General features: G+C 43.0%; 1 protein-coding gene across 3 annotated transcripts in view; it reads left to right on the forward strand.

Moving 5' to 3' along the window:
* The window catches only part of UNC79 (unc-79 subunit of NALCN channel complex), a 272,784-nt gene that overhangs the window by 137,174 nt on the left and 110,610 nt on the right, over positions 1–25,000 (forward strand). For all 3 annotated transcript variants that reach the window (XM_077466667.1, XM_077466665.1, XM_077466666.1), the window contains 6 exons: positions 2,483–2,548; positions 5,815–6,101; positions 10,196–10,378; positions 18,148–18,310; positions 20,565–20,717; positions 24,358–25,000. The exon at positions 24,358–25,000 is cut by the window's right edge and continues 521 nt beyond it. In XM_077466667.1, coding sequence (XP_077322793.1) covers positions 2,483–2,548; positions 5,815–6,101; positions 10,196–10,378; positions 18,148–18,310; positions 20,565–20,717; positions 24,358–25,000 — 1,495 coding nt within the window. The remainder of the gene's footprint in view (positions 1–2,482; positions 2,549–5,814; positions 6,102–10,195; positions 10,379–18,147; positions 18,311–20,564; positions 20,718–24,357) is intronic.

A 25,000-nucleotide genomic window follows, 5' to 3' on the forward strand; every position in this document is an offset into this window, starting at 1 on the left:
CAACATCATCATCACCATCATCATCATCCAGATGACAAACACCGAGAGGGCTAGAAGTCCATGTACACCATAAAGCAGGGGGGTCTTCAAACTACGACCCTCCAGTTGTTCGGGAACTACAATTCCCATCATGCCCAGTCATGTGTGTGAATGTCAGAGTTTTACAATGCCTCATGGGATGTGTAGTTTGGCACTGGAGGGCCGTAGTTTGAGGAACCTTGCCATAAAGTATGTGGACACCGTGACTATCACACCCACCAAACGGGTCTATAGGATATGGACACCTCTCCTAATAATAGAGTTGAGGTGTCTCCAGTGAAGGGTTCTGGTAATCCTCCATCGTACAAAGACATTGTAGACAACCGCACTCTCGCAACCTTCACCCCTTTGTAATCCACCATGGCTGTGCCCAGGGCCAGTCCAAGGGGTAGACCGAAGAGGTGGTCACCTTGTATGTAGTCCCTTATCTCCTCCAAGAGTTTGCATACTATTGATGTTAGGCTGACTGGTCTGTAATTCCCAGGGATTGGTGCTACATTGGCTTTTCTCCAATCAGCTGCTACCATTCCAGTCATTGGACGGTCAGTATCATATTAGACTTCCCACGACCAACAGAGCCAACACTACCAAAGTCCTGAAGAAGGCAAGTCCAAGTCCCCTGAGATGTGGAGGCCATGTGTGTTTTTTTTACCAAACACTAATAAACTGATCGTTGTTCTCCAGCCGACTGGAGTTTCCAAATCCTAATATTCACACGTGGTGTTCCCCCCCCCCCCCCCCACCTCCAGAAATCTCAACCCTACTGAACATCTGTGCCAGAGATTTCCAAACTTTCTAAACAAAGGGCCAATCTATTGCTCTTCGGATTTTAAGGGGCCCAGACTGTGGCTAGTAAGCGTAAAAAAATGTACATAGCACCTGTGATCAATAGGGAGTGGAATCGCGCCCCGTCGTCTGTGTCCGTGAGGGGGATTGAGCCCCATCATTGGTGTCAGTGGGGGGAATAGTGCCCCATCATTGGTGTCCATGAGGGGGATTGAGCCCCATCATTGGTGTCAGTGGGAGGAATAGTGCCCCATCATTGGTGTCAGTGGGGGGAATAGTGCCCCATCATTGGTGTCAGTGGGAGGAATAGTGCCCCATCATTGGTGTCAGTGGGAGGAATAGTGCCCCATCATTGGTGTCAGTGGGGGGAATAGTGCCCCATCATTGGTGTCCGTGAGGGGGATTGAGCCCCATCATTGGTGTCAGTGAGAGGAATAGTGCCCCATCATTGGTGTCAGTGGGAGGAATAGTGCCTCATCATTGGTGTCAGTGGGAGGAATAGTGTCCCATCATTGGTGTCAGTGGGAGGAATAGTGCCTCATCATTGGTGTCAGTGGGAGGAATAGTGCCCCATCATTGGTGTCAGTGGGTGGAATAGTGCCCCATCATTGGTGTCAGTGGGTGGAATAGTGCTAAATCATTGGTATCAGTGGGAGGAATAGTGCCCCATCATTGGTGTCAGTGGGTGGAATTGTGCTAAATCATTGGTATCAGTGGGAGGAATAGTTCCCCATCATTGGTATCAGTGGGAGGAATAGTGCCCCATCATTGGTATCAGTGGGAGGAATAGTGCCCCATCATTGGTATCAGTGGGAGGAATAGTGCCCCATCATTGGTATCAGTGGGAGGAATAGTGCTCCATCATTGGTATCAGTGGGAGGAATAGTGCCCCATCATTGGCATCAGTGGGAGGAATAGTGCCCCATCATTGGTGTCAGTGGGAGGAATAGTGCCCCATCATTGGTGCCAGTGGGAGGAATAGTGCCCCATCATTGGTGCCAGTGGAAGGAATAGTGCCCCATCATTGGTGCCAGTGGGAGGAATAGTGTCCCATCATTGGTGTCAGTGGGAGGAATAGTGCCCCATCATTGGTGCCAGTGGGAGGAATAGTGCCCCATCATTGGTGCCAGTGGAAGGAATAGTGCCCCATCATTGGTGCCAGTGGAAGGAATAGTGCCCCATCATTGGTGTCAGTGGGAGGAATAGTGCCCCATCATTGGTGTCAGTGGGAGGAATATTGCTCCAAGGGTCAGATAAGGGCAAGCAAAGGGCCACAGTTTGCAGACCACTGGTCTATGGGGGTGAAATGTAACACGGCTTGTGATTCAGGTCTTCTCATCCAGCATCAGAACATGACCTCACAAATGGGCAGGGATTCCCACAGACATCCTTTAAAGTGTGTGTGGGGGGGGGGGGAGGGGGGGGCAGATAACATTCATGGATTGTTTAGTGGGACTTCTCGATGGGCTGAGGTGGGATTTGGGATTTGTTGCCCCGGCTCTGCAGACCTCCCGGCTCAGCCGGTGGATTTTGTTTTGCCGTCTTATTAGAATTGCAGTGGCAGGACGCGGACTTTGGTCTTCTTTTTCCGATCGTCGCTCTGCTGTCATATCGGAAGGATTGTTTACTGACGCCTTGTCTCTCTTCTCTTCTCCAGCTGTCAGGCTGACGAGACACGAACAATCGGCCCCGGCCCTCGGGGGCAGCGCTGAGCAGCAACAAGGTGACACCCCGGGGGGCACAAACATGACATTCTAACACTTTCATTTCTTTTTCCTTCCTCAAATTTAAAGAGCGAGAAAGAGATAAAGACAGAGAGCGGGGGAGGGGGGGATGTACCAATCCCGACCATGCGCCATCAAACACCGAACGATTTTATCACACCTTTGGAATAATCCGTTCGATTTTCCACCATTAGTGGCGCCGCAGCCGTGACCGATTGATGCAAATTTGGTGCAAATGTTTAGTAAAACGAATCGTGCGAGAAATACAATCGAAAAAAGAAATGCGCGTGACCTGGAAAGAAAAGAAAATTCCCATTCATTTTCTTTCCCGTAATCACATGAAGGGAAATTAACCACGTTCAGCCCTGGAAGATTTACCCCCCTTCATGACCAGGCCATGTTTTGCGATGCGGGACCGCGTTACTTTAACTGACAATTGCGCGGTCGTGCGGCGCTGTACCCAAATAAAATTGACGTCTCTCCCCCCCCCCCCCCCCTGACAAATAGAGCTTTCTTTTGGTGGTATTTGATCACCTCTGCGTTTTTTTTTTTTTTTCTTCTCGATAAACAAAAAATGACCGATAATTAAAAAAAATATATATATTTTTTTTACTTTATGCTATAAAACATTCAATAAAAAATGAAAAAAAAAAAAAATCTAATTTCTTCATCAATTTAGGCCAATATGTTTTCTGATTTCTTTTGGTGGTATTTGATCACCTCTGTGGTTTTTATTTTTTGCGCTTTAAAAAAAAAATTTAAAAAAAAAAGCGCGACAATTTTGAAAAAAATGAAAAAAAAAATAAACTATATTTTTGACTTTATGCTATAAAATATATATGGTATTTGATCACCTCTGCGTTTTCTTTTTCTTTCTTCTCGATAAACAAAAAATGACCGATAATTAAAAAAAAAAAAAATATATATATATATATATATGTGTATGTGTATATATATATATATATATATATATTTTTTACTTTATGCTATAAAACATTCAATAAAAAATGAAAAAAAAAAAATCAAATTCCTTCATCAATTTAGGCCAATATGTTTTCTGATTTCTTTTGATGGTATTTGATCACCTCTGTGGTTTTTATTTTTTGCGCTTTAAAAAAAAAAAAAAAGCGCGACAATTTTGAAAAAAATGAAAAAAAAAAAACGATATTTTTGACTTTATGCTATAAAATATATCCCATAAAAAAAATAAAAAAAAAATAATTTATTCATAAATTTAGGCCAATTTATATTCTGCTACTTATTTTTGGGGGGAAAAAAATCCCAATAAGCGTATATTGATTGGTTTGCACAAAAGTTAACTACTTAAGTGCCGAGCCTCTTTCTGAGATTTGTTGTTAAAAAAATGTTTGTTTTTTTTGCTAGAAAATTACTTAGAACCCCCCCAAGCATTATACAATTTTTTTTTTTATAACACCCTAGAGCAGGGGGTCTCAAACTGGCGGCCCTCCAGCTGTTGCAGAACTACACTTCCCACGAGGCATTGCAAGGCTGATAGTTACAAGCATGACTTCCATGGGCAGAGGCATGATGGGACTTGTAGTTCCGCAACAGCTGGAGGGCCACCTGTTTGAGACCCCCCTGCCCTAGAGAATAAAATGGCGGTCGTTGCAATACTTTCTGTCACACCGTATTTGCGCAGCGGTCTTACAAGCGCACTTTGTTTTGGAAAAAATACACTTTTTTGGAATTAAAAAAATAAGACAACAGTAAAGTTAACCTAATTTTTTATTTTTTTTATATTTTGAAAGATAATGTTACGCTGAGTAAATTGATACCCAACACGTCGTGCTTCAAAATAGCAACCGCTCATGTAATGGCGACATTATTAAACTATAAATATATAATAATAATAATAAATAAATAATAAACTATTACCCTTAAATATCTCCATAGGCAACGTTTAAAAAAATATCCTACAGGTTGCATTTTTGGCGTTACAGAGGAGGTCTGGGGCTAGAATTATCGCTCTCACTCTACCGATCGCGGCGATACCTCACATGTGTGGTTTGAACATCGTTTTCGTATGCGGGCGCTACTCACGTATACATTCACATCTGCGCGCGAGCTCGGAGGGATGGGGTGCGTTTAAAAAAAAAACAATTTTTTTAAATTTAATTTACCTTTTATTTTTTATTTTTACACTGCTCTTTAAAAAAAATTAAAATGTTGTCACTTTTATTCTTATTACAAGGAATGTAAACTTCCTTTGTAATAGAAAAAAAGCACGACGGGTCCTCTTAAATAAAAGACCTCCTCTTAATCAAAAAGACCTCACATCTCATATTTACACTAAAATGCAATATATATCTATATATATATATAGATATATATATCTATATATATATATATATATATATATATATATATATATATATATATATATAGATAGATAGATAGATAGATAGATAGATAGATAGATATAGATATATATATAGATATATATATTTATCTAGATATATATATATATATATATATATATATATATATATATATATATAAAATTGTCTTAAAAAAATACAAAAAAAAAAATGCCCCTTTAAGAACTGTGGGCGGAAGTGACACCAAGTGTAAAAAATAGGCCCCGGTCCTGAAGTTGAAGAAGCTGAAGTTAGAATCTGATTGGTTCCTAGACATGTGCACTGACAAAAAAAAATGTGTTCATTTTTCATTTCATCCGTTTTTTTTTGCTTTTTTCAGAAATTCGAAAATTTGGATTTTCGAATTTTCAGATTTTTCCAAATTTTCAGATTTGGAATGTTCGAATTTTCTAAAATTCGAATTTCCAAAATTTCGAATTTCCGAAATTCCAAAAATTTTTATTTTTGGAAATTTAAAAATTCGTAAATTTTAGAATTGGTGATTTTGTCAAAATTCGTTAAAAAATGTCTATTGGTTCCCATGCACTGCTGCACCAGGTTTTTCACTCTCCAGTTTTAGGAAATCAACCCCAAAGTCTATGACGGAAATCGGCAATATCCAGCAATGTGTTTCTTTTATTTCACATTTGTTTTCAAATTTTGGACAAAATTTTATTTTGTTTTTTCGGATTCGTTTAAACTTTGTTACTATTGTCATTTGAAAATTTGGATACATCCAAAGCTCCAAATAACTCGTATGTTGTCTGGATTTTGAATTCAGAAAAAAACTGGACAGGGTAAAAAAAAAAAGTTTTTTTAAGTAGGTGGCGAGCAGAGAGGTTTTCTTTGCACCCGTGAACATTGCATGTTTGCTGTTCCTCTTCCAGGACAACAGTCACCGGAAAACGATCACATCATCAAGGACCCCCTCCCGGAGGACGCGGGGATTGACCATCAGACGGTCCACCAGCTGATCTCCGTCCTCATGAAGTTCATGGCCAAAGATAAGAGCAGCGCCGAGGCCGACATCAGCAGCGCCAAAGCCTTCAACACCGTCAAGAGACATCTCTATGTCTTGTTGGGTTTCGACCAGCAGGAGGGGTGCTTCATGATCGCTCCTCAGAAAATGCGTATCTCCACGTGCTTCAATGCGTTTATCGCCGGAATCGCTCAGGTATGGCCGTTACCACATTAATGGGATCCAATGAGGGCATGAAAAGATTGAGCGCTTCTTTTCAAAGGCACACGCTCTACAATTCTGTGTTTTGGTTAATTAGTAGACATGTGTACTGAAATTTTTTTTTTTCATTTTTAGTTTTTGTTTTTATTCGTTTTTTTTTTTTGCTTTTTTCGGAAATTCAACAATTTCTAAAATTCGATAATTCGGATTTCCAAATTTAGATTTTTCCGAATTTCAAATTTTTGGATTTCCGAATTTCGAATTTTTCGATTTCTGAATTTTGGAATTCCGAATTTGGACAGGCAGAGCACTGAGGAGCAGTCCACCGCCGTAGCAAAGGGCAGCGTTGTCTGCTGGGGAAGCAGAGGTTCAGGTTAGTAATGCTGCTTTTACTGTCCCCTAGACAGAAAAGAGCCGTTAACCCTCGCAGAGCTGGTGCATCCCCACTGAAAGCGAGGGCTTTCAGTTTATCTGGATTTGGGCTTTAATTGTTGGTATGAAGGTCATAAAAGAACAGTCAACGCATTTTGTGGGGGCAACACCACTCCCCCCTTCAACAGGGCTACAAGAATAAATGTATGTTCACATTTACCTTTAGTCTTATAGCCCTGATGAAGGCTGAGTGATGTTGCCTCTGAAACGCGTTGGGTATTTTTTGGCCTTATTAACAATTAAAATGATCTTGGACTCCTTCATCTGTTTTGGGTCTGGTGTTCCTTTCTATATTTCCGTTGTTAGACACTGGGCCACCTGCCGGTGGCACTGTGCTTCAAAGAGCGGAGAGTTGTAGTTCCAGTGTCCACCAGCGGGTGTCTCCCAGCTGGATGCTGGCTGCTGGGAGGGTGTTTAGTCCCTCCTCTGCTAGTGAAATACTTTGCGTCAGTGTTATGTCAGAAATCTGCAGCAGAGGTGACCAGATCTTCGTGGCTACACTTAGAAACTGAGCCCAGACTATATATCCAAAAGGCCCAACTAAGGAACAGGAAGCCTAACTACAAACTAATTATATACAATATGTACAAAAATGGCGAACAACGATAAACAGGGTAGACTGGCGATGCAGGGAACAGATGGGAAGGGGGAACCAGGACCAGGATCAGGTATAAGGGGAGCAGAAATAAGACAGCAAGGGTACAAGATGCAGGGCAAAACACTGACACAAAGGCTATTTACTAAAGCTGGAGAGTGCAAAATCTGGTGCAGCTCCGCAGAGAAACCAATCAGCTTCCAGGATTTATTGCCAAAGCCTAATTGAACAAGCGGAAGCTAGAAGCTGATTGGCTACCATGTATAGCTGCACCAGATTCTGAGTGCTCCTGTTTTAGTAAATCTCCCCCAATGTGTACTAGCAGAGGAGAGATTAAATACCCTCCCAGCAACCAGCGTCAGGTGGAGACTGATTACTAGACATGTGCAATTTGTTTAGTTCCGAAATAGTTTTTTAACAAATTTTGACAAATTCGTTAATTTTCAAATTTCCGAATGTTCAAAGTTCGGAAATGTGGAATTTCGGAAATGGGAAAATTCTAAATTTCAGAAATTCTAAATTTTGGAAATTGGACATTTTGGAAATTGGAAATTTCAGAAATTTGAAATTCGGAAATTAGAAAATTTGAAAATCCAAAAATAACAGTGAAAATCTGAACAGCCAAAAGAATGAATATTTGAAAATTCGAAAACCTGAAAATTCTTCAATAATAACTAACTAATAATAAATATTAAATTATGGGTATTGGAATTTCCTTTCAAATTTGACTGTTAGTGAATGTAACAAGTACGAATTTATCCTAAGTTTTGAATTAACGAATGCCGTATCTAAACGAATGGAACGTAACGATCTAATAATAATACCAATAATAGTAATAAAACCTTTTAATTATTATTATTTATTATTAATTTGTTCCATTCCATTTGTTTAGATGCAGCATTCGTTTTATTTTTTTCAGATAATTCGTAACTTCAGATAAATTTGTGTTCGTTACGTTCACAAACAGCCAAATTCGAAAGGAAATTCCAATACCTATAATTTAATAGTTATTATTAGTTATTATTTTGAATAATTTGAATTATTATTATTTTCAATCTTTTGAATAATCTTATTTTTACAGAGTTTCTTTCTTTTTTTTCAGATTTTCACATTTCTAAATGTCTGAATTTTCGAATTCCGGAAAAATTCAGAATGCGAAAAATTTGGAAATTCAAAAAATTTGGAAATTTGGAATTCAAAAATTCGGAATTAGAAAATTTCGGAAATTTGAGAATTTGAAAATCCAAATTTCCAAAAAAAGCAAAAAAACAAATGAAATGAGAACTAAAATCACCAATTTTTTTTTGTCAGTGCACATGCCTACTGATTACTAGAAACTGCTGGCTGCTGGGAGACACCTGCTGGTGGACATTGGAACCACAACTTTCCACTTTGGGAAGCACAGTGCCACGAGCAGGTGACCCAGGTCCTGACAATACTTTGAGCTACTTTTGGGTGCCCATCGAGGGAAAGCCTTGTTAAGCTTCTTTGGTCAATGCTTGGCTGCCCACCATGTTTGGTAAGCAACAAAACAGGGGTGGGAGAAAGGGGGTGCAAATGTCAATAGAGTGGCCAGACTTGAAGCTTCAAACAAGCATTTGGCGACATCAGCTCCATGGGTTTGGAACCACTGATTAGCTGTAGGCGAAGCCAATTTATCGAAAATTTATTTTGCAACAGAATTATTGGTGATCACATCTTTAATGATAAGCTGAGGCTTAGGGTTCCTCCATTTCTCAATATCTAATGTCATGTTTGCAGTGAAGGGCTGTTTTTTTGGAGGTACAATTCCAGGAACATTGAAAGGAGCTTCCCTAATTGTCATTAGTTCTTTCGAGAACATTGCCTCCTAAACCACCTGAATTTCTCTTCTTTGACTCTCCCAAAGCTTTTCATTAAAATGGTGAAATTTTGGTTAAGCGTTCCATAAATGTTGGAATTTTGGTAGGGAGAGAACTCAAAATTTCACTCATCCCTACTGGCCTCGACCATCTATAAAAGATTGTCGTTAGCTTCCCTAATGGTCATTAGTTCTTTAGAGAACATTGCCTCCTTAAACCACCTGAATTTCTCTTCTTTGACTCTCCCAAAGCATTTCATTAAAATTGTGAAATTTTGGTTAAGCATTCCATAAATGTTGGGATTTTGGCAGGGAGAGAACTCAAAATTTCACTCATCCCTACTGGCCTCAACCATCTATAAAAGATTGTCGTTAGCTTCCCTAATGGTCATTAGTTCTTTCGAGAACATTGCCACCTTAAACCACCTGAATTTCTCTTCTTTGACTCTCCCAAAGCATTTCATTAAAATTGTGAAATTTTGGTTAAGCATTCCATAAATGTTGGGATTTTGGCAGGGAGAGAATTTAAAATTTCACTCATCCCTACTGGCCTCAACCATCTAGAAAAGATTGTGGTTAGCTTCCCTAATGGTCATTAGTTTTTTCGAGAACATTGCCACCTTAAACCCCTGAATTTCTCTTCTTTGACTCTCCCAAAGCTTTTCATTAAAATGGTGAAATTTTGGTTAAGCGTTCCATAAATGTTAGGATTTTGGCAGGGAGAGAACTCAAAATTTCACTCATCCCTACTGGCCTCAACCATCTAGAAAAGATTGTGGTTAGCTTTCCTAATTGTCATTAGTTCTTTCGAGAACGTTGCCTCCTTAAACCACCTGAATTTCTCTACTTTGACTCTCCCAAAGCTTTTCATTAAAATGGTGAAATTTTGGTTAAGCATTCCATAAATGTTGGGATTTTGGCAGGGAGAGAATTTAAAATTTCACTCATCCCTACTGGCCTCAACCATCTAGAAAAGATTGTGGTTAGCTTTCCTAATTGTCATTAGTTCTTTCGAGAACGTTGCCTCCTTAAACCACCTGAATTTCTCTTCTTTGACTCTCCCAAAGCTTTTCATTAAAATGGTGAAATTTTGGTTAAGCATTCCATAAATGTTGGGATTTTGGCAGGGAGAGAACTCAAAATTTCACTCATCCCTACTAGCCTCAACCATCTAGAAAAGATTGTGGTTTCCCTCTAAGTTATACGTCTTCCTATTTGCAGGTGATGGATTACAACATCAGTCTTGGAAAGCACCTTCTGCCCTTGGTGGTTCAAGTTCTAAAGTACTGCACCTGCCCCCAGCTCCGCCACTTCTTCCAGCATCCGCCCCGCTGTTCCCTCTGGTCTCTGAGGCCTCATATCCGTCAGATGTGGCTGAAGGCTCTTCTTGTTATCCTCTATAAGGTGAGGCCACGATGTGGTGTACATTTATTGACTAGAAACTCGGCTTAGAAATGAAATGCAGTAGCCGAAAAACGGCTAAAACTCTTTATAGTGAATAAGCCGATTGACGCTTCAGTTACTGACAGACGAGGACGAGTTGTGAGAAAACGTCCTTCAACTCTCTTGCATCGTTCTAATGGTGAAATGTCATTGTTGGGTTGTACAACTCTTTGAGTTCACAAAATTAACTAATGCCGTCTGGTAAAATATCCTTGACTTACTCTTCTTAGTCTCTAGTAGACACCTTCCAAAATTGTTGATGATTTTGATGCTCAGCTCGCTGTGTTATGTTTAACTTTTATATACTGTATACCCCAGAGATTCTAATACCTAAATACATTTCCAACTTGACCCTCACACAAGAAAAGATAGACACTGAAACAACACATCCAGAGTCCCCTGCCAGGACTTTCAAAATCCCTGCTAGTACTTCAATTGGAACTTCCAGATCCCTTCCAGGTCTTCCAGAGTTCCTGGAATCAGTGGTGAGTGTGTCCTCTGGCCAAAATAGATATTTACACTCCAGCCCATAAAGTGTCCGGTGTTGTGTCCTCTCGCCAGCTTCCCCTTGTTGCAAGAGCTGCAATACGCACCTTCAAGACTGCCTGACTGTCACTGACCCAAATTGACCCTGGCTGTTTTTCTGCCTGCCAATAACCCTGCCTGGACCCGAATACTCTTCTGCCTGCCAAGACCTCTGCCTAGAATCAAATACTCTTTTGCCTGCTGTCTGCCAAGATCTGAATACTCTTCTGCCTGCCAAGACCCCTGCCTGGACCTGAATGCTGTTCTGCCTGCTGCCTGCCAAGACCCCTGCAAATAGTCTTCTAACTGTCGCCTACCAAGACCCCCTGCCTGAACCTGAATAATCTGCTGCCTTCCAAGACCTCTGCCTGGACCTGACTACTCTTCGGCCTACTGCCTGCCAAGACCCCTGCAAATAGTCTTCTACCTGTCGCCTACCAAGACCCCTGACTGAACCTGAATAATCTGCCTGCTGCCTTCCAAGACAGTTGCCTGGACCTGACTACTCTTCGGCCTACTGCTTGCCAAGGCCCCTGCCTGGACGTGAATATTGTACTGCCTGCTTCCTGCCAAGACCCCTGCAAATAGTCTTCTACCTGTCACCTACCTAGACCCCCTGCCTGAACCTGAATAATCTTCTGCCTGCTACCTTCCAAGACCGTTGCCTGGACCTGACTACTATTCCGCCTACTGCCTGTCAAGACCCCTGCCTGAACATGACTACTGTACTGCCTGCCAAGACCCCTGAAAATAGTCTTCTACCTGTCACCTACCAAGACTCCTGCCTGAACCTGAATAATCTTCTGCTTGCTGCCTTCCAATACTTCTGCATGGACCTGTCTACTATTCGGCCTACCTGCCTGCCAAGACCCCTGGCCTGGATGTGAATACTCTTCTGCCTTCCATCTTGTCCTGCAGTCTCCAGACCATAGCCGTTCCTGTTCCTGCTACCCCTTGGTGGGGCGATTTTGAGGACCATGACCTGGTGACAGTTGCAGCAAAGCAAACCGGGACCATTGGGTCTTCGCCCCATCTCTATCTTCAGAAGCTCTGATGGAGATCAGTTGTCACCAGCTCACCCTGTGCCTCGTGCCTAGTGTTTGTCTGAAGCCATTTATTATGAATCAACTGTGTTTACTCTTTTTAAATCACGATGGCAACAGAAACTACCAAACGACCCTGATCAAAAGTTTACATACCCCGGGGATTTCGTCCTGATAACATGCACACCAGTTGACACAACGGGGTATGAATGGCTATTAAAAGTCACCATCCTCACCTGTGATCTGTTTGCTTGTAATTAGTGTGTGTGTATAAAAGGTCAATGAGTTTCTGGGCTCCTGACAGACCCTTGCATCTTTCATCCAGTGCTGCGCTGATGTTTTCTGGATTCTGAGTCATGGGGAAAGCAAAAATAATTGTTAAAGGATCTGCGGGAAAAGGTAGTTGAACTGTATAAAACAGGAAATTTATATAAAAAGATATCCAGGGAATTGAGAATGCCAATCAGCAGTGTTCAAACTCTAATCAAGAAGTGGAAAATGAGGGGTTCTGTTGAAACCAAACCACGGTCAGGTAGACCAACTAAAATTTCAGCCACAGCTGCCAGGAAAATTGTTGGGGATGCAAAGAAAAACCCACAAATAACTTCAGGGGAAATACAGGACTCTCTGAAAACATGTGGTGTGGATGTTTCAAGATGCACAATAAGGAGGAACTTGAAGAAAGATGGGCTGCATGGTCGAGTCTCCAGAAGAAAGTCATTACTATGCAAATGGCACAAAGTATCCCACTTACAATACACCAAACAGCACAGAAACAAGACTCCAACCTTCTGCCACAAAGTCATTTGGAGTGATGAGACCAAAATTGAGCTTTTTGGCGACAACCATAAACACTACATTTGGAGAGGAGTCAACAAGGCCTATGATGAAAGGTCCACTATCCCTACTGTGAAACACGGAGGTGGATCGCTGATGTTTTGGGGATGTGTGAGCTACAAAGGCCACAGGAAATTTGGTCAATATTATGGCAAGATGAATGCAGAATGTTAGCAAAATGTACTGGAGGAACATTTCATTCATCAGCCAGGAAGCTGCACATGGGATGTACTTGGACATTCCAACATGACAATGATCCAAAACACAAGGCCAAGTCAGCCTGTCATTGGCTACAGCAGAATAAAGTGAAGGTTCTGGAGTGGTCATCTCAGTCCCCTGACCTCAATATCATTGAGCCCCTCTGGGGAGATCTCAAATGTGCCGTTCATGGAAGACAACCCAAAAATGTACAGGAACTGGAGAGGAATGGGCAGCTTTACCACCTGAGAAGATAAAGAGCCTCATCCACAAATACCACAAAAGACTTCAAGCTGTCATTGATGTTAAAGAGGGCAATACACGGTATTAAGAACTGGGGTGTGTAAACTTTTGATCAGAGTCATTTGGGTAGTTTATGATTTAGGAGTAAACACAGCTGATTAATAATAAATGGCTTCAGCCAAACACTAACCATGAGCGAGAGAGAAGTTTTTGTGTTATTATTCATATTCTCTGAAAAATGGCCGGGAAATCATAAATTCTGCCGGGGTGTGTAAACTTATGAGCACAACTGTACATACACATACTAGGGCAAAGCTGGACAGGAGCCATATAAACTCCCAGCATGTGTTCGGAGTGTGAGAGGAAACAATTCTGTCCTAACAGGTTAAAGCAAAACTGTGTATTATTGATGCATGAAGGAAAGAAGGGAGGAAGTAAGAAATAAGAAGATGGGAAGGAAGGAAATGGGAAAGGAAGGCGAGAAGGGAGGAAGGAAATGGGAGAATGGGAAAGGGGGGGAGGGAAGAAGGGGGGGAGGAAAATAAGAAGGGAAGATGGGGAGGAAGGAGGAAAGCAAGGAATGGAGAGAGAAAGGAATGGAGGAAGGGAGGAGGAAGGAAATGGGGAAGGAAGTGAGGGAGAGGTGACAGAAGGAAGGGAGGGAGAGAGGGGAAGCAAGGAAGGAAAGGGGGGGACAGGCGAGAGGATGGAAGGAAGGGAGAGAGAGAGAGGAAGGGAGGATGGAAGGAAGGGAGAGAGAGAGAGGAAGGGAGGATGGAAGGAAGGGAGAGAGAGAGAGGAAGGGGGGGTGGAAGGGAGAGAGAGAGGAAAAGAGGATGGAAGGAAGGGAGAGAGAGGAAGGGAGACAGGACAGAAGGAAGGAAGGGAGGGAGAGAGGAAGGGAGAGAAGAAGCAATTAAGGGAGGGAGGCGAGAGGAGAGAAAGGACAGGAGAGAAGATGAAAGGGAGAGCAGAAGGAAGAGAGAGAGGAGGAATGGGAGCGAGAGGAAAGGAGAGAGGAAGGAAGAGCGGGAGAGCAGTAGGAAGGAAGGGAGAGAGCGGAAGTTGGGGAGAGCGGAAGTTGGGGAGAGCGGAAGTTGGGGAGAGGGAGGAAGGGCGAGAGAGTGGAAGGAAGGGAGAGAGAGGAAGGGGGAGAGAGAGGAAGGGCGAGAGAGCGGAAGGAAGGAAGGGAGAGAGAGGAAGGGCGAGAGAGCGGAAGGAAGGAAGGGAGAGAGAGGAAGGGCGAGAGAGCGGAAGGAAGGAAGGGAGAGAGAGGAAGGGGGAGAGAGCAGAAGGATGGGAGAGAGAGGAAGGGGGAGAGAGAGGAAGGGCGAGAGAGCGGAAGGAAGGAAGGGGGAGAGAGGAAGGGCGAGAGAGCGGAAGGAAGGGCGAGAGAGTGGAAGGAAGGAAGGAAGAGAGAGGAAGGGCGAGAGAGGAAGGGCGAGAGAGCGGAAGGAAGGGTGGGAGAGAGAGGAAGGGGGAGAGAGAAGAAGGGGCGAGAGAGCGGAAGAAAGGAAGGGAGAGAGGAAGGGAGAGAGAGGGAGGGCAGAAGGAAGCAAGGGAGAGAGAGGAAGGGCGGGAGAGAGGAAGGGCGGGAGAGAGGAAGGAAGGGAGAGAGGAAGGAAGGGAGAGTGGAAGGAAGGGAGAGAGAGGAAGGGCAGGAGAGCGGAAGGAAGGAAGATTGCTTTACATTTCTATAACTACTTATTTTACCTGTATTTATATTATGATGACTGAATATTTCCATTATGGAGCTTTTAGGCTTTTTTGAACAAGAAAATCCCCGCTCCCACTAGAAGCCACAGCACACACTGTGATTGTACACGAATCTTATGAATATGTAGACACGGCAGTCAGTTCGGTTCCGATCATTGGCTGTCAGCCGCTCTTCAATTTGTTGACTTCCCATACAAAGGATTCCATGTTTATGGTAATAGCGGCTCCTCTGCGGACCCGGGGGGTCACTCACACTGCAGACACCTGTCAGCGCCGGCCTGACTCCATGACACCTGAGATGTTGCAATCCGTCTACATGTGACACTTTTGGAGGACCGGCCATCATCTTGTGTGACAGCCCGTCAGCGGAGTTCCTTCTCTGAGAATAAATGAATGGAGACAATGTAACAATGCGGCGTGTTTTCCTTTAGGATGACAGCCCCTTATAGAGCGATGATCGGATATTATGGGTCTTCTGCTCCATCAGTAGCCGTGGAAGAAAGTTTGTCTCGTTTTAAACAGTTATGTAAAGCTGAACACCAGGAAAAAATAAAATAAAAAAATAAAACACAAATGAATGCAGCTCTTTATGTATAAATATATGAAGTATAAGCACCTCAGTATGACCTGATATCATCCTCCACTGTGTAGCTGAGCTCAGACTGAGGGAAGGAAGAAGGTGCACAAGGAGCCAATCGCGTAGTTCACATGAGCCTACTAGGTGCTTGCTGGTAGGAGGAGCGAGCAGAGGGACAGAAAGGTGCGTTAATCGGTTTGCTGCTTCTCTGTTTACTGTCCAGTCACAGGCTGGGGAAAGGACAAGACCTGTAAGTATTAATCAACTGCAGCCATCTAGGGCTGTACTGTGTGCCAGTGCTGTAGAGTTTTCAGGACCGGATGGACAGAAGTACAAATATACAGTATTCATGTATTTCATCTTCGTATTTAGCTCTTTGCATTCTATGCATTGAGGTAAAAAACCTCCTTGTAGTGCACCAGCCCCCTCCCCCTCCCCAGAGCCCCCCTTTTTTACTTACCTGAGCCCCCATCGTTCCTGCGCCGGGGACGAGCACCCGCTCCAGCCCGTGTCTCGGGTCCTGATTGGATAGATTTATAGCGGCGCTGCCATTGGCTCCCGCTGCTGTCAATCAAATCCGATGATGCGGGAGCTGGGGGGGAGGGGGGGTGCAGAGCCGAGTCCTGTTGTCTGTGTCTATGGAAGCAGCAGCATCACGACACGGTAGCGCGCCCCGCACGGGTGCCCAGAGGGAGAGCGCTTCTCCGATGGGGGGCTCTTGAGAAGAGGAGGAGCCAGGAGCACCGCCGAGGGACCCCCAGAAGAGGAGGATCGAGGAGAGCCAAGTCCTGCTGTCTGTGTCAATGGACGCAGCAGCAGGACACGGTAGCGCGCCCCGCACGGGTGCCCAGAGGGAGAGCGCTTCTCCGATGGGGGGCTCTTGAGAAGAGGAGGAGCCAGGAGCACCGCCGAGGGACCCCCAGAAGAGGAGGATCGAGGAGAGCCAAGTCCTGCTGTCTGTGTCAATGGACGCAGCAGCAGGACACGGTAGCGCGCCCCGCACGGGTGCCCCCGAGGGAGAGCGCTTCATCGACTTTTTCAGCCGGCCATAAGAATGATCATAGCGGCTGTTCCACTGCTTAATCATTCTTACGGGTGGCGATAGGGTACGTTCCCCCTGCCCCCTCCTGCCACCCTCCGGTGTTTTTACCGACTCACCGCTTCCATCGGTCTTCCATCGGTCCACCATAGGTCTGTATTTTCCACCGCTAGTGCTGCCCGTCACCTTTCAATAGACAACGGAAGCTTACCGGAAAGCCTGCGACCGCCCTTATTCAGGGGGGTTAAAATCAGGCTTAGTAGAGCAAACACCAGGAACGCCATTAGGATTTCATTAACTTCCCTCCCAGATGGCCGGCAGACATCAGTGAAAAGCACCGTCTATAGCACACTTACAGGAAAAACAAACGCTGTGCACCAACGGATAAATACTTCCACAGCGCTCGATGAATTTGCCAAAAAAGATGGGGAAAAAAAAGGAAATCCCAATAGTGCAGAGATTCCTTTGATGATTTATTAAGGTATAAAAAAAAAATTCCAATATATAAAAACATTCCTTGCAAGGATAAGAGTAAAAGCTCATGAAAACGTGACAACCCTACAACCGTTTCGTCACAACTGACGTCACACTCGGCCTCTGCATTAAAACAAATGGTGCCGCCTCGGATGGAAAGCTGAAATCGTTTTTCTTTTTTTTTTATTATTATTTCAGGCTTCCCAGCCTAGAGGTGGGAAGTGGGGTCTTATTGACCCCCCCCCCCCCCCCCATATCTCACTGTAAAGAGGACCAATCATGCCATATTCCTATTACAAGGGATGTTTACATTCCTTGTAATTGGAATAAAAGTGATAAAAAAAGTTTTTTTTTAGAAATAAGTGTAAAAAAAAAAAAAAAAGTATAATGTAACAATAAAAAATAATTTTTTTTTTTAAATTAAAGCACCCCTGTCCCCGCGAGCTCGCACGCAGAAGCGAGCGCATACATAAGTCCCGCCCACATATTAAAACGGTGTTCAAACCACACTTGTGAGGTATCGCCGCGAACGTTAGAGGGAGAGCGATAACTCTAGCCCTAGACCTCCTCTGTAACTTAAAACATGTAACCAGTAAAAATGATTAAAACGTCGCCTATGGGGGTTTTTTAAGTACCGAAGTTTGGCGCCATTCCACGCAATTTTGAAGCGTGACGTTGTTGGGTATCTTTTTACTCGGCGTGACTTCATCTTTCACATTATGCAAAAAAATTGGGCTAACTTTACTGTTTTTTTTTTGGTTTTAGGTTTGAAAAATTGCTGCGTAAATACCATGCGAGATAAAAAGTTGCAACAACCACCATTGTATTCTCTAGGGTCTTTGCTAAAAAAAAAAAAAAAAAAAAATACATATAATGTTTGGGGGGTTCTATGTAATTTTCTAGCAAAAAAATGAATATTTTTACATGTAGGAGAGAAATGTCAGACTTGGCCTGGGTGGCAAGGGGTTAAGGAACCGGTCAGCCCAACAAGACTGCATGGAGTCGGGGTGTGACGGTGTGACATGGTCCTGGCCATTTCAGTGCTCCGTATTAAATATAATGTTTCCATATCTTCCAGTATCCGTACAGAGAGGCTGACCTCAGCAAGATAGTCCTGCATCTCATCCACATAACCGTCAACACCCTGAATGCCCAGTACCACAGCTGCAAACCGCATGCCACGGCCGGCCCGCTCTACAGCGACAACAGCAACATCAGCAGATACAGCGAGAAGGAGAAAGGTGAGTTCCGACCACCGGAGATGTGGAAGTATCGGTGAGATTTCTCCCACGTTGGCACCTTTGTTTACAGTGAAAGGTGCGCCGCAGATTTGTATGAGAAATCCGAGACGAGCCGCTGCATTCAAGTGGTAGTAAAGGCCAACTCTATTTATTAGACGTGCTCAATTCGCTTCGTTCCGAATTTGTTTTTAACTAATTTCGACAAATTTGTTAATTCGTAAGTATCCTAATGAATGAAAACCAGTTTAACAAATTCATAGTTACATAGTTAGTCAGGTTGAAAAAAGACACAAGTCCAACCAGTTCAACCTTAAAAACAATAAATAAATAAAAAATATCGTACAATCCAATATACCCAATTTTATGCCCACAGTTGATCCAGAGGAAGGCAAAAAAAAAAAAACAGCACCGCATGCTTCAATTTGCTACAGCAGGGGAAAAAATTCCTTCCTGATTCGAAATTCTAAAATTCTAAAATCCGAAAAATAAGAACAAAAACTCAAAAGAATGAAAATCCAAAAATAAGAACGAAAATTCGAAAACCCGAAAATGTAAAAAAATCTGAAATGATAACTAATAGGAAAAAAATGATAGAATTGCGCTAACCATGTACTTCTAAAACTCAAGTGAACAAAAAAATAAACCACCCATTGGTCACATAATGTGAAACACCCTGTAGGAGTAGTAATAATAACTTAACTATTAAATTTATAGGTATTGGAATTTCCTTTTTAAATTTGGCTGTTAGTGAACGCAAGGAATGAATTCATCCGAAGTTACGAATTATCCGAAATAACGAATGCCGTATCCAAAGAATGGAACGTAACGATCTAATAATAATAATAAATAACAATAATAGTAATAAAACCTTTTTATTACTATTATGTATTATTAATAATCTAATAATTAATAACGATAAATAACAATAATAATAAAAAGTACAAAGCATTTTATTATTATTAATTCGTTCCATTTGTTTTAGATGCGGAATCCGTTATTTTGGATAATGCGTAACTTTGGATAAATTCGTATTCATTATGTTGACCAACAGCCAAATTTGAAAGGAAACTCCAATACCTATAGTTTAATAGTTATTAGTTGGCTATTATTTAGAATATTCAGATTTTCTTTCTTATTTTTGGATTTTCGAATTTTCGAATATTCAAAATTTTTCGCATTTACGAATTTCAAATCATAGCGAATGACCTGAAAAATGAAAAAAACAAACAAAAAACATATGAATTTCCCGGCCCTCCCCTCCCTCTTCCTTCCCTCCCTCCCCTTCCTCTCCCCCTTCCTCCCCTCCCCCCCCTTCCTCTCCCCCTTCCTCCCCTCCCCTTCCTCCCCTCCCCTCCCCTCTTCCTCCCCCTCCCCTCTTCTCCCCTCTCCTCTTCCTCCTATCCCCTCCCCTCTTCCTCCCCCCTCTCCCCTCTTCCTCCCCCCTCTCCCCTCTTCCTCCCCGTCCCCTCCCCTCTTCCTCCCCCCTCTCCCCTCTTCCTCCCCGTCCCCTCCCCTCTTCCTCCCCGTCCACGCCCTCCCCTCTTCCTCCCCCTCCCCTCTTCCTCCCCCTCCCCTCTTCCTCCCCCTCCCCTCTTCCTCCCCGTCCCCTCTTCCTCCCCGTCCCCTCCCCTCTTCCTCCCCTCCCCTCTTCCTCCCCATCCCCTCCTCGTCCCCTCCCCTCTTCCTCCCCGTCCCCTCTTCTCCCCTCCCCTCTTCCTCCCCGTCCCCTCTTCTCCCCTCCCCTCTTCCTCCCTGTCCCCTCCCCTCTTCCTCCCCTCCCCTCTTCCTCCCCTCCCCTCCCCTCTTCCTACCCTCTTCTTCCCCTCCCCTCTTCCTCCCCGTCCCCTCTTCCTCTTACCTGTGCTGCATAGCCTGCATGAAAAAGATCCGTGTACTTCCCTTTTTCTTTTTAATCCAATTCCAATCAAATGATCCTGCATCTCGGGCTCCCCTTTGTAAGGTCGCGCTCGACATTGGCTGTGAATTGCGATGTCCTACGTTTTTAAATTGACTTTTTTTGGTGAACTTTTACCCATATTTTAATTGCTGACCTGTCACTTGTCTGCGGTTGCTTGTGCCTAAATCGATCACCCATCGAGTGTCTGGGACCAGAGCCTTGTGCCATGGACTAGTGGGACATTCTGTGTGGTTTGGTGTGAAAGCTAAAAGCTCGGATTGTAGTCTAAAAAAAAAAAAAAAAGAATGTCATTTTAGTTTTTGTTATTCTAAAATCTTTGTGCTTTAACCACCTTAGCGGAGGAGGACAGCGTGTTTGACGAGTCTGATATCCACGATACGCCAACCGGAGCCGGGAATAAGGAATCGCAGACGTTCTTTGCCCGATTAAAGAGGATCGGTGGGAGCAAGATGGTGAAATACCAACCGGTGGACATGAATGCACAGAGAAGTATGAATGTTGTCTGTATGGTTGTGCTGGGATGTCTCTGGGACCGAACCGGTACCAACTGGGAACTTGAGTTTAATTTTCCACCCGTTATAAGCCATTTTAGAATTTAGATAAAGTCTACTAGAGGCTACCTTCAGTGTTCTTTATTGGGATAACTAGAAAGGCGCCATCTTTCTTCAATATATTTCAAAAATTATGGGTGGAATCCATTGTGAGAGACAATCTTCATGAACTGTTGGCTTGCCTATAATATTTGTTCATTAGCCGTAGATCTAAGTGCAAGCTATATTCCTCTGTTTTAAGCCAATTTAGGTTAACAGATGTTTACTAGAGGCTACCTTCGGTGCTTTTCATTGGTATGGTTAAAAAGGAAGCCATCTTTCTTCATAAAAATCGTTTTTCACAATGGTTTCCACTCATCATTTTAGAAATATTTTGAACTGTTGATTTGCCTATAATATTTGTTCATTAGCCGTAATTGTAATTGCAAGCTATTTTCCGTCATTGGGATAACTAGAAAGGAAGCCATCTTTCTTCAATACATTTCTAAAATTATGGGTGGAATCCATTGTGAGAGACAATCTTCATGAACTGTTGGCTTGCCTATAATATTTGTTCATTACCCGTAGATCTAAGTGCAAGCTATTTTCCTCTGTTTTAAGCCAATTTAGGTTAACAGATGTTTACTAGAGGCCATCTTCAGTGCTTTTCATTGGGATACTTACAAAGGAAGCCATCTTTCTTCATGAAAATTGTCTCTCACAATGGATTCCACTCATCATTTTAGAAATATTTTGAACTGTTGACTTGCCTATAATATTTGTTCATTAGCCGTAGATCTAAGTGCAAGCTATTTTCCTCTGTTTTAAGCCAATTTAGGTTAAAAGATGTTTACTAGAGGCTACCTTCGGTGCTTTTTGTTAGGATAACTGGAAAGGAAGTCCTCTTTCTTCATAAAAATTGTCTTTGACAATGGTTTCCACTCATCATTTTAGAAATGTATTGAAGTGTTGGCTTGCCTATAATATTTGTTCATTAGCCGTAGATCTAAGTACAATCTATTTTCCTCTGCTTTAAGCCAATTTAGCTTATCAGAAATTTACTAGAGGCTACCTTCGGTGCTTTTCATTGAGATACTTAGAAAGGAAGCCATCTTTCTTTATGAAAATCGTCTCTCACAATGGATTCCACCCATCATTTTAGAAATATATTGACCCATTGACTGGCCTATAATATTTATTCATTAGCTGTAGATCCAATTGAAAGCTATTTTCCTCTGTTTTAAGCCAATTTAGGTTAAAATATGTTCACAAGAGGCTATCTGTGGTGCTTATTTCTTAGGATAACTGGAAGGGAAGTCCTCTTTCTTCATTAAAATTGTCTTCCACAGTGGTTTCCACTCATCATTTTAGAAATGTTTTGAACTGTTGACTTGCCTATAATATTTGTTCATTAGCCGTAGTTCTAATTGCAAGCTATTTTCCATCATTGGGATAACTAGAAAGGAAGCCATCTTTCTTCAATACATTTCTAAAATTATGGGTGGAAACCATTGTGAGAGACAATTTTCATGAACTGTTGACTTGCCTATAATATTTGTTCATTAGCCGTAGATCTAAGTGCAAGCTATTTTCCTCAGTTTTAAGCCAATTTAGGTTAAAAGATGTTTACTAGAGGCTACCTTCAGTGCTTTTCATTGGGATACTTGGAAAGGAAGCCATCTTTGTTCATGAAAATTGTTTTTCACAATGGTTTCCACCCATCATTTTAGAAATGTATTGAACTGTTTAATTATCTATAATATTTGTTAGCTGTAAATCCAAGTGAAAGCTATTTTCCTCTGTTGTAAGCCAATTTAGGTTAAAAGATGTCTACCAGAGGCTACCTTAAGTGTTCTTCATTGGGATGCTTAGAAAGGAAGCCATCTTTCTTTATGAAAATTGTCTCTCACAATGGATTCCACCCATCATTTTAGAAATGTATTGACCTGTTGACTGGCCTATAATATTTATTCATTAGCTGTAGATCCAATTGAAAGCTATTTTCCTCTGTTTTAAGCCAATTTAGGTTAAAATATGTTTACTAGGAGCTACCTTTGGTGCTTTTTGTTAGGATAACTGCAAAGGAAATCCTCTTTCTTCATGAAAATGGTCTTTTCCGCATAGCCAAAGCTTCATCTTAGAATTGGTTAGCTCCAGATTGTTGCAGCAGAACTTGACTTCCAGAACATATACAGCAGCCTTTCTCAACCTTTTTAACACAGAGGAACCCTTGAAATAGTTCTCTGGTCTCGGGGGGAACCCCTGCAAAAATTAGAAATCTACAACTCATGATATATTAGTGTGATGGTCAGTGGGAAGAATTGTCCTTACACTTGTTGTCAGTGGGAAGAATGGTCCTTACACTTGTGGTCATTGGGAAGAATGGTCCTTACACTTGTGGTCATTGGGAAGAATGGTCCTTACACTTGTTGTCAGTGGGAAGAATGGTCCTTACACTTGTGGTCATTGGGAAGAATGGTCCTTACACTTGTGGTCATTGGGAAGAATGGTCCTTACACTTGTGGTCATTGGGAAGAATGGTCCTTACACTTGTGGTCATTGGGAAGAATGGTCCTCACACTTGTGGTCAGTGGGAAGAATGGTCCTTACACTTGTGGTCATTGGGAAGAATGGACCTCACACTTGTGGTCAGTGGGAAGTATGGTCCTTACACTTGTGGTCATTGGGAAGAATGGTCCTTACACTTGTGGTCATTGGGAAGAATGGTCCTCACACTTGTGGTCATTGGGAAGAATGGTCCTTACACTTGTGGTCATTGGGAAGAATGGTCCTTACACTTGTGGTCATTGGGAAGAATGGTCCTTACACTTGTGGTCAGTGGGAAGAATGGTCCTTACACTTGTGGTCATTGGGAAGAATGGTCCTTACACTTGTGGTCATTGGGAAGAATGGTCCTCACACTTGTGGTCATTGGGAAGAATGGCCCTTACACTTGTGGTCATTGGGAAGAATGGTCCTTACACTTGTGGTCATTGGGAAGAAGGGTCCTCACACTTGTGGTCATTGGGAAGAATGGTCCTCACACTTGTGGTCATTGGGAAGAATGGTCCTTACACTTGTGGTCATTGGGAAGAATGGACCTTACACTTGTGGTCAGTGGAAAGTATGGTCCTTACACTTGTGGTCATTGGGAAGAATGGATCTTACACTTGTGGTCAGTGGGAAGAATGGTCCTTACACTTGTGGTCATTGGGAAGAATTACCTCCTTACAGAGAGCTAAAAAAGGTCAATGACGGGAGTGGGAACTTATCTGAGAGGCAGAAATTGCCCAGTGCTGAAGGAACCCCTAGCAACCTCTGGAGGAAACCTAGGGTTCCACGGAACCCTGGTTGAGAATCACTGATATACAGTATCAATTGTTGGGGGGGGGGGGGATTTAAAAAATGTGCACAATTCATGTTTCCATGAAGTTCGGCCCCTTTCTGCAATGTTGCCCATTTTATAGCACAGATGCAAAAGGCATCTCCATTTCATGGGAGGTGGAGGAATCCTCTTCCATGTCTTCTGTTGGTGTGAAAGTTTATCTCTCCGATGCATAATGCTTCTCTTTGAAATGTAATGATGGCTCTATTTCTAGGTGAGATTGAACTGGCTGAATACAGGGAATCGGGGGACAGCATTCTACGTTGTGTGAGAGAAGACACCAACCAGAAGAAGAGGTTACGGTCCCTAAAACAAAAGTCTCTGGACATTGGCAACACAGACTCTCTGTTGTTCACTCTCGACGAGCATCGCCGGAAGTCTTGCATTGACCGGTGCGACATCATCCACCCCAACAACCAGAAAATGAACGACTGCGGGCGTTCAAGGCAGAACTCCTCCACAAAACCCGATAATGTAGACATTGATGAGAATTCGACCCAAATAGAGAGCTGCCAGGAAGTTAGAAGACCCGTCATACCAGAGGTGAGGTTGAGCTGCATGGAGACATTTGAGGTTAAGGTGGACTCTCCGGTAAAATCCTCTTCACCGAGAGAAGACTTGGACCTCATCGATTTGTCTTCAGATTCAACATCAGGGCCAGAAAAACAGTCCATTTTATCCACCTCCGATAGCGACTCTTTGGTCTTTGAGCCGCTACCTCCCTTGAGAATTGTAGAGAGCGATGATGAAGAGTTTCAGCTCCTGAACAGTGAGACTCTAGGCATCTCGGCTTCTTCAACTCCAATCAGTGCCTCCATACTTAGCCTTAGCATGGTGCCCCTGGTACAAGTGAGTGT

The sequence above is a fragment of the Lithobates pipiens genome, unplaced genomic scaffold (assembly GCF_037356315.1).
Source record: "Lithobates pipiens isolate NorthernLeopardFrog02 unplaced genomic scaffold, aLitPip1_a1.2 Scaffold_37, whole genome shotgun sequence".
NCBI classification, from domain to species: Eukaryota; Metazoa; Chordata; class Amphibia; order Anura; family Ranidae; genus Lithobates; species Lithobates pipiens.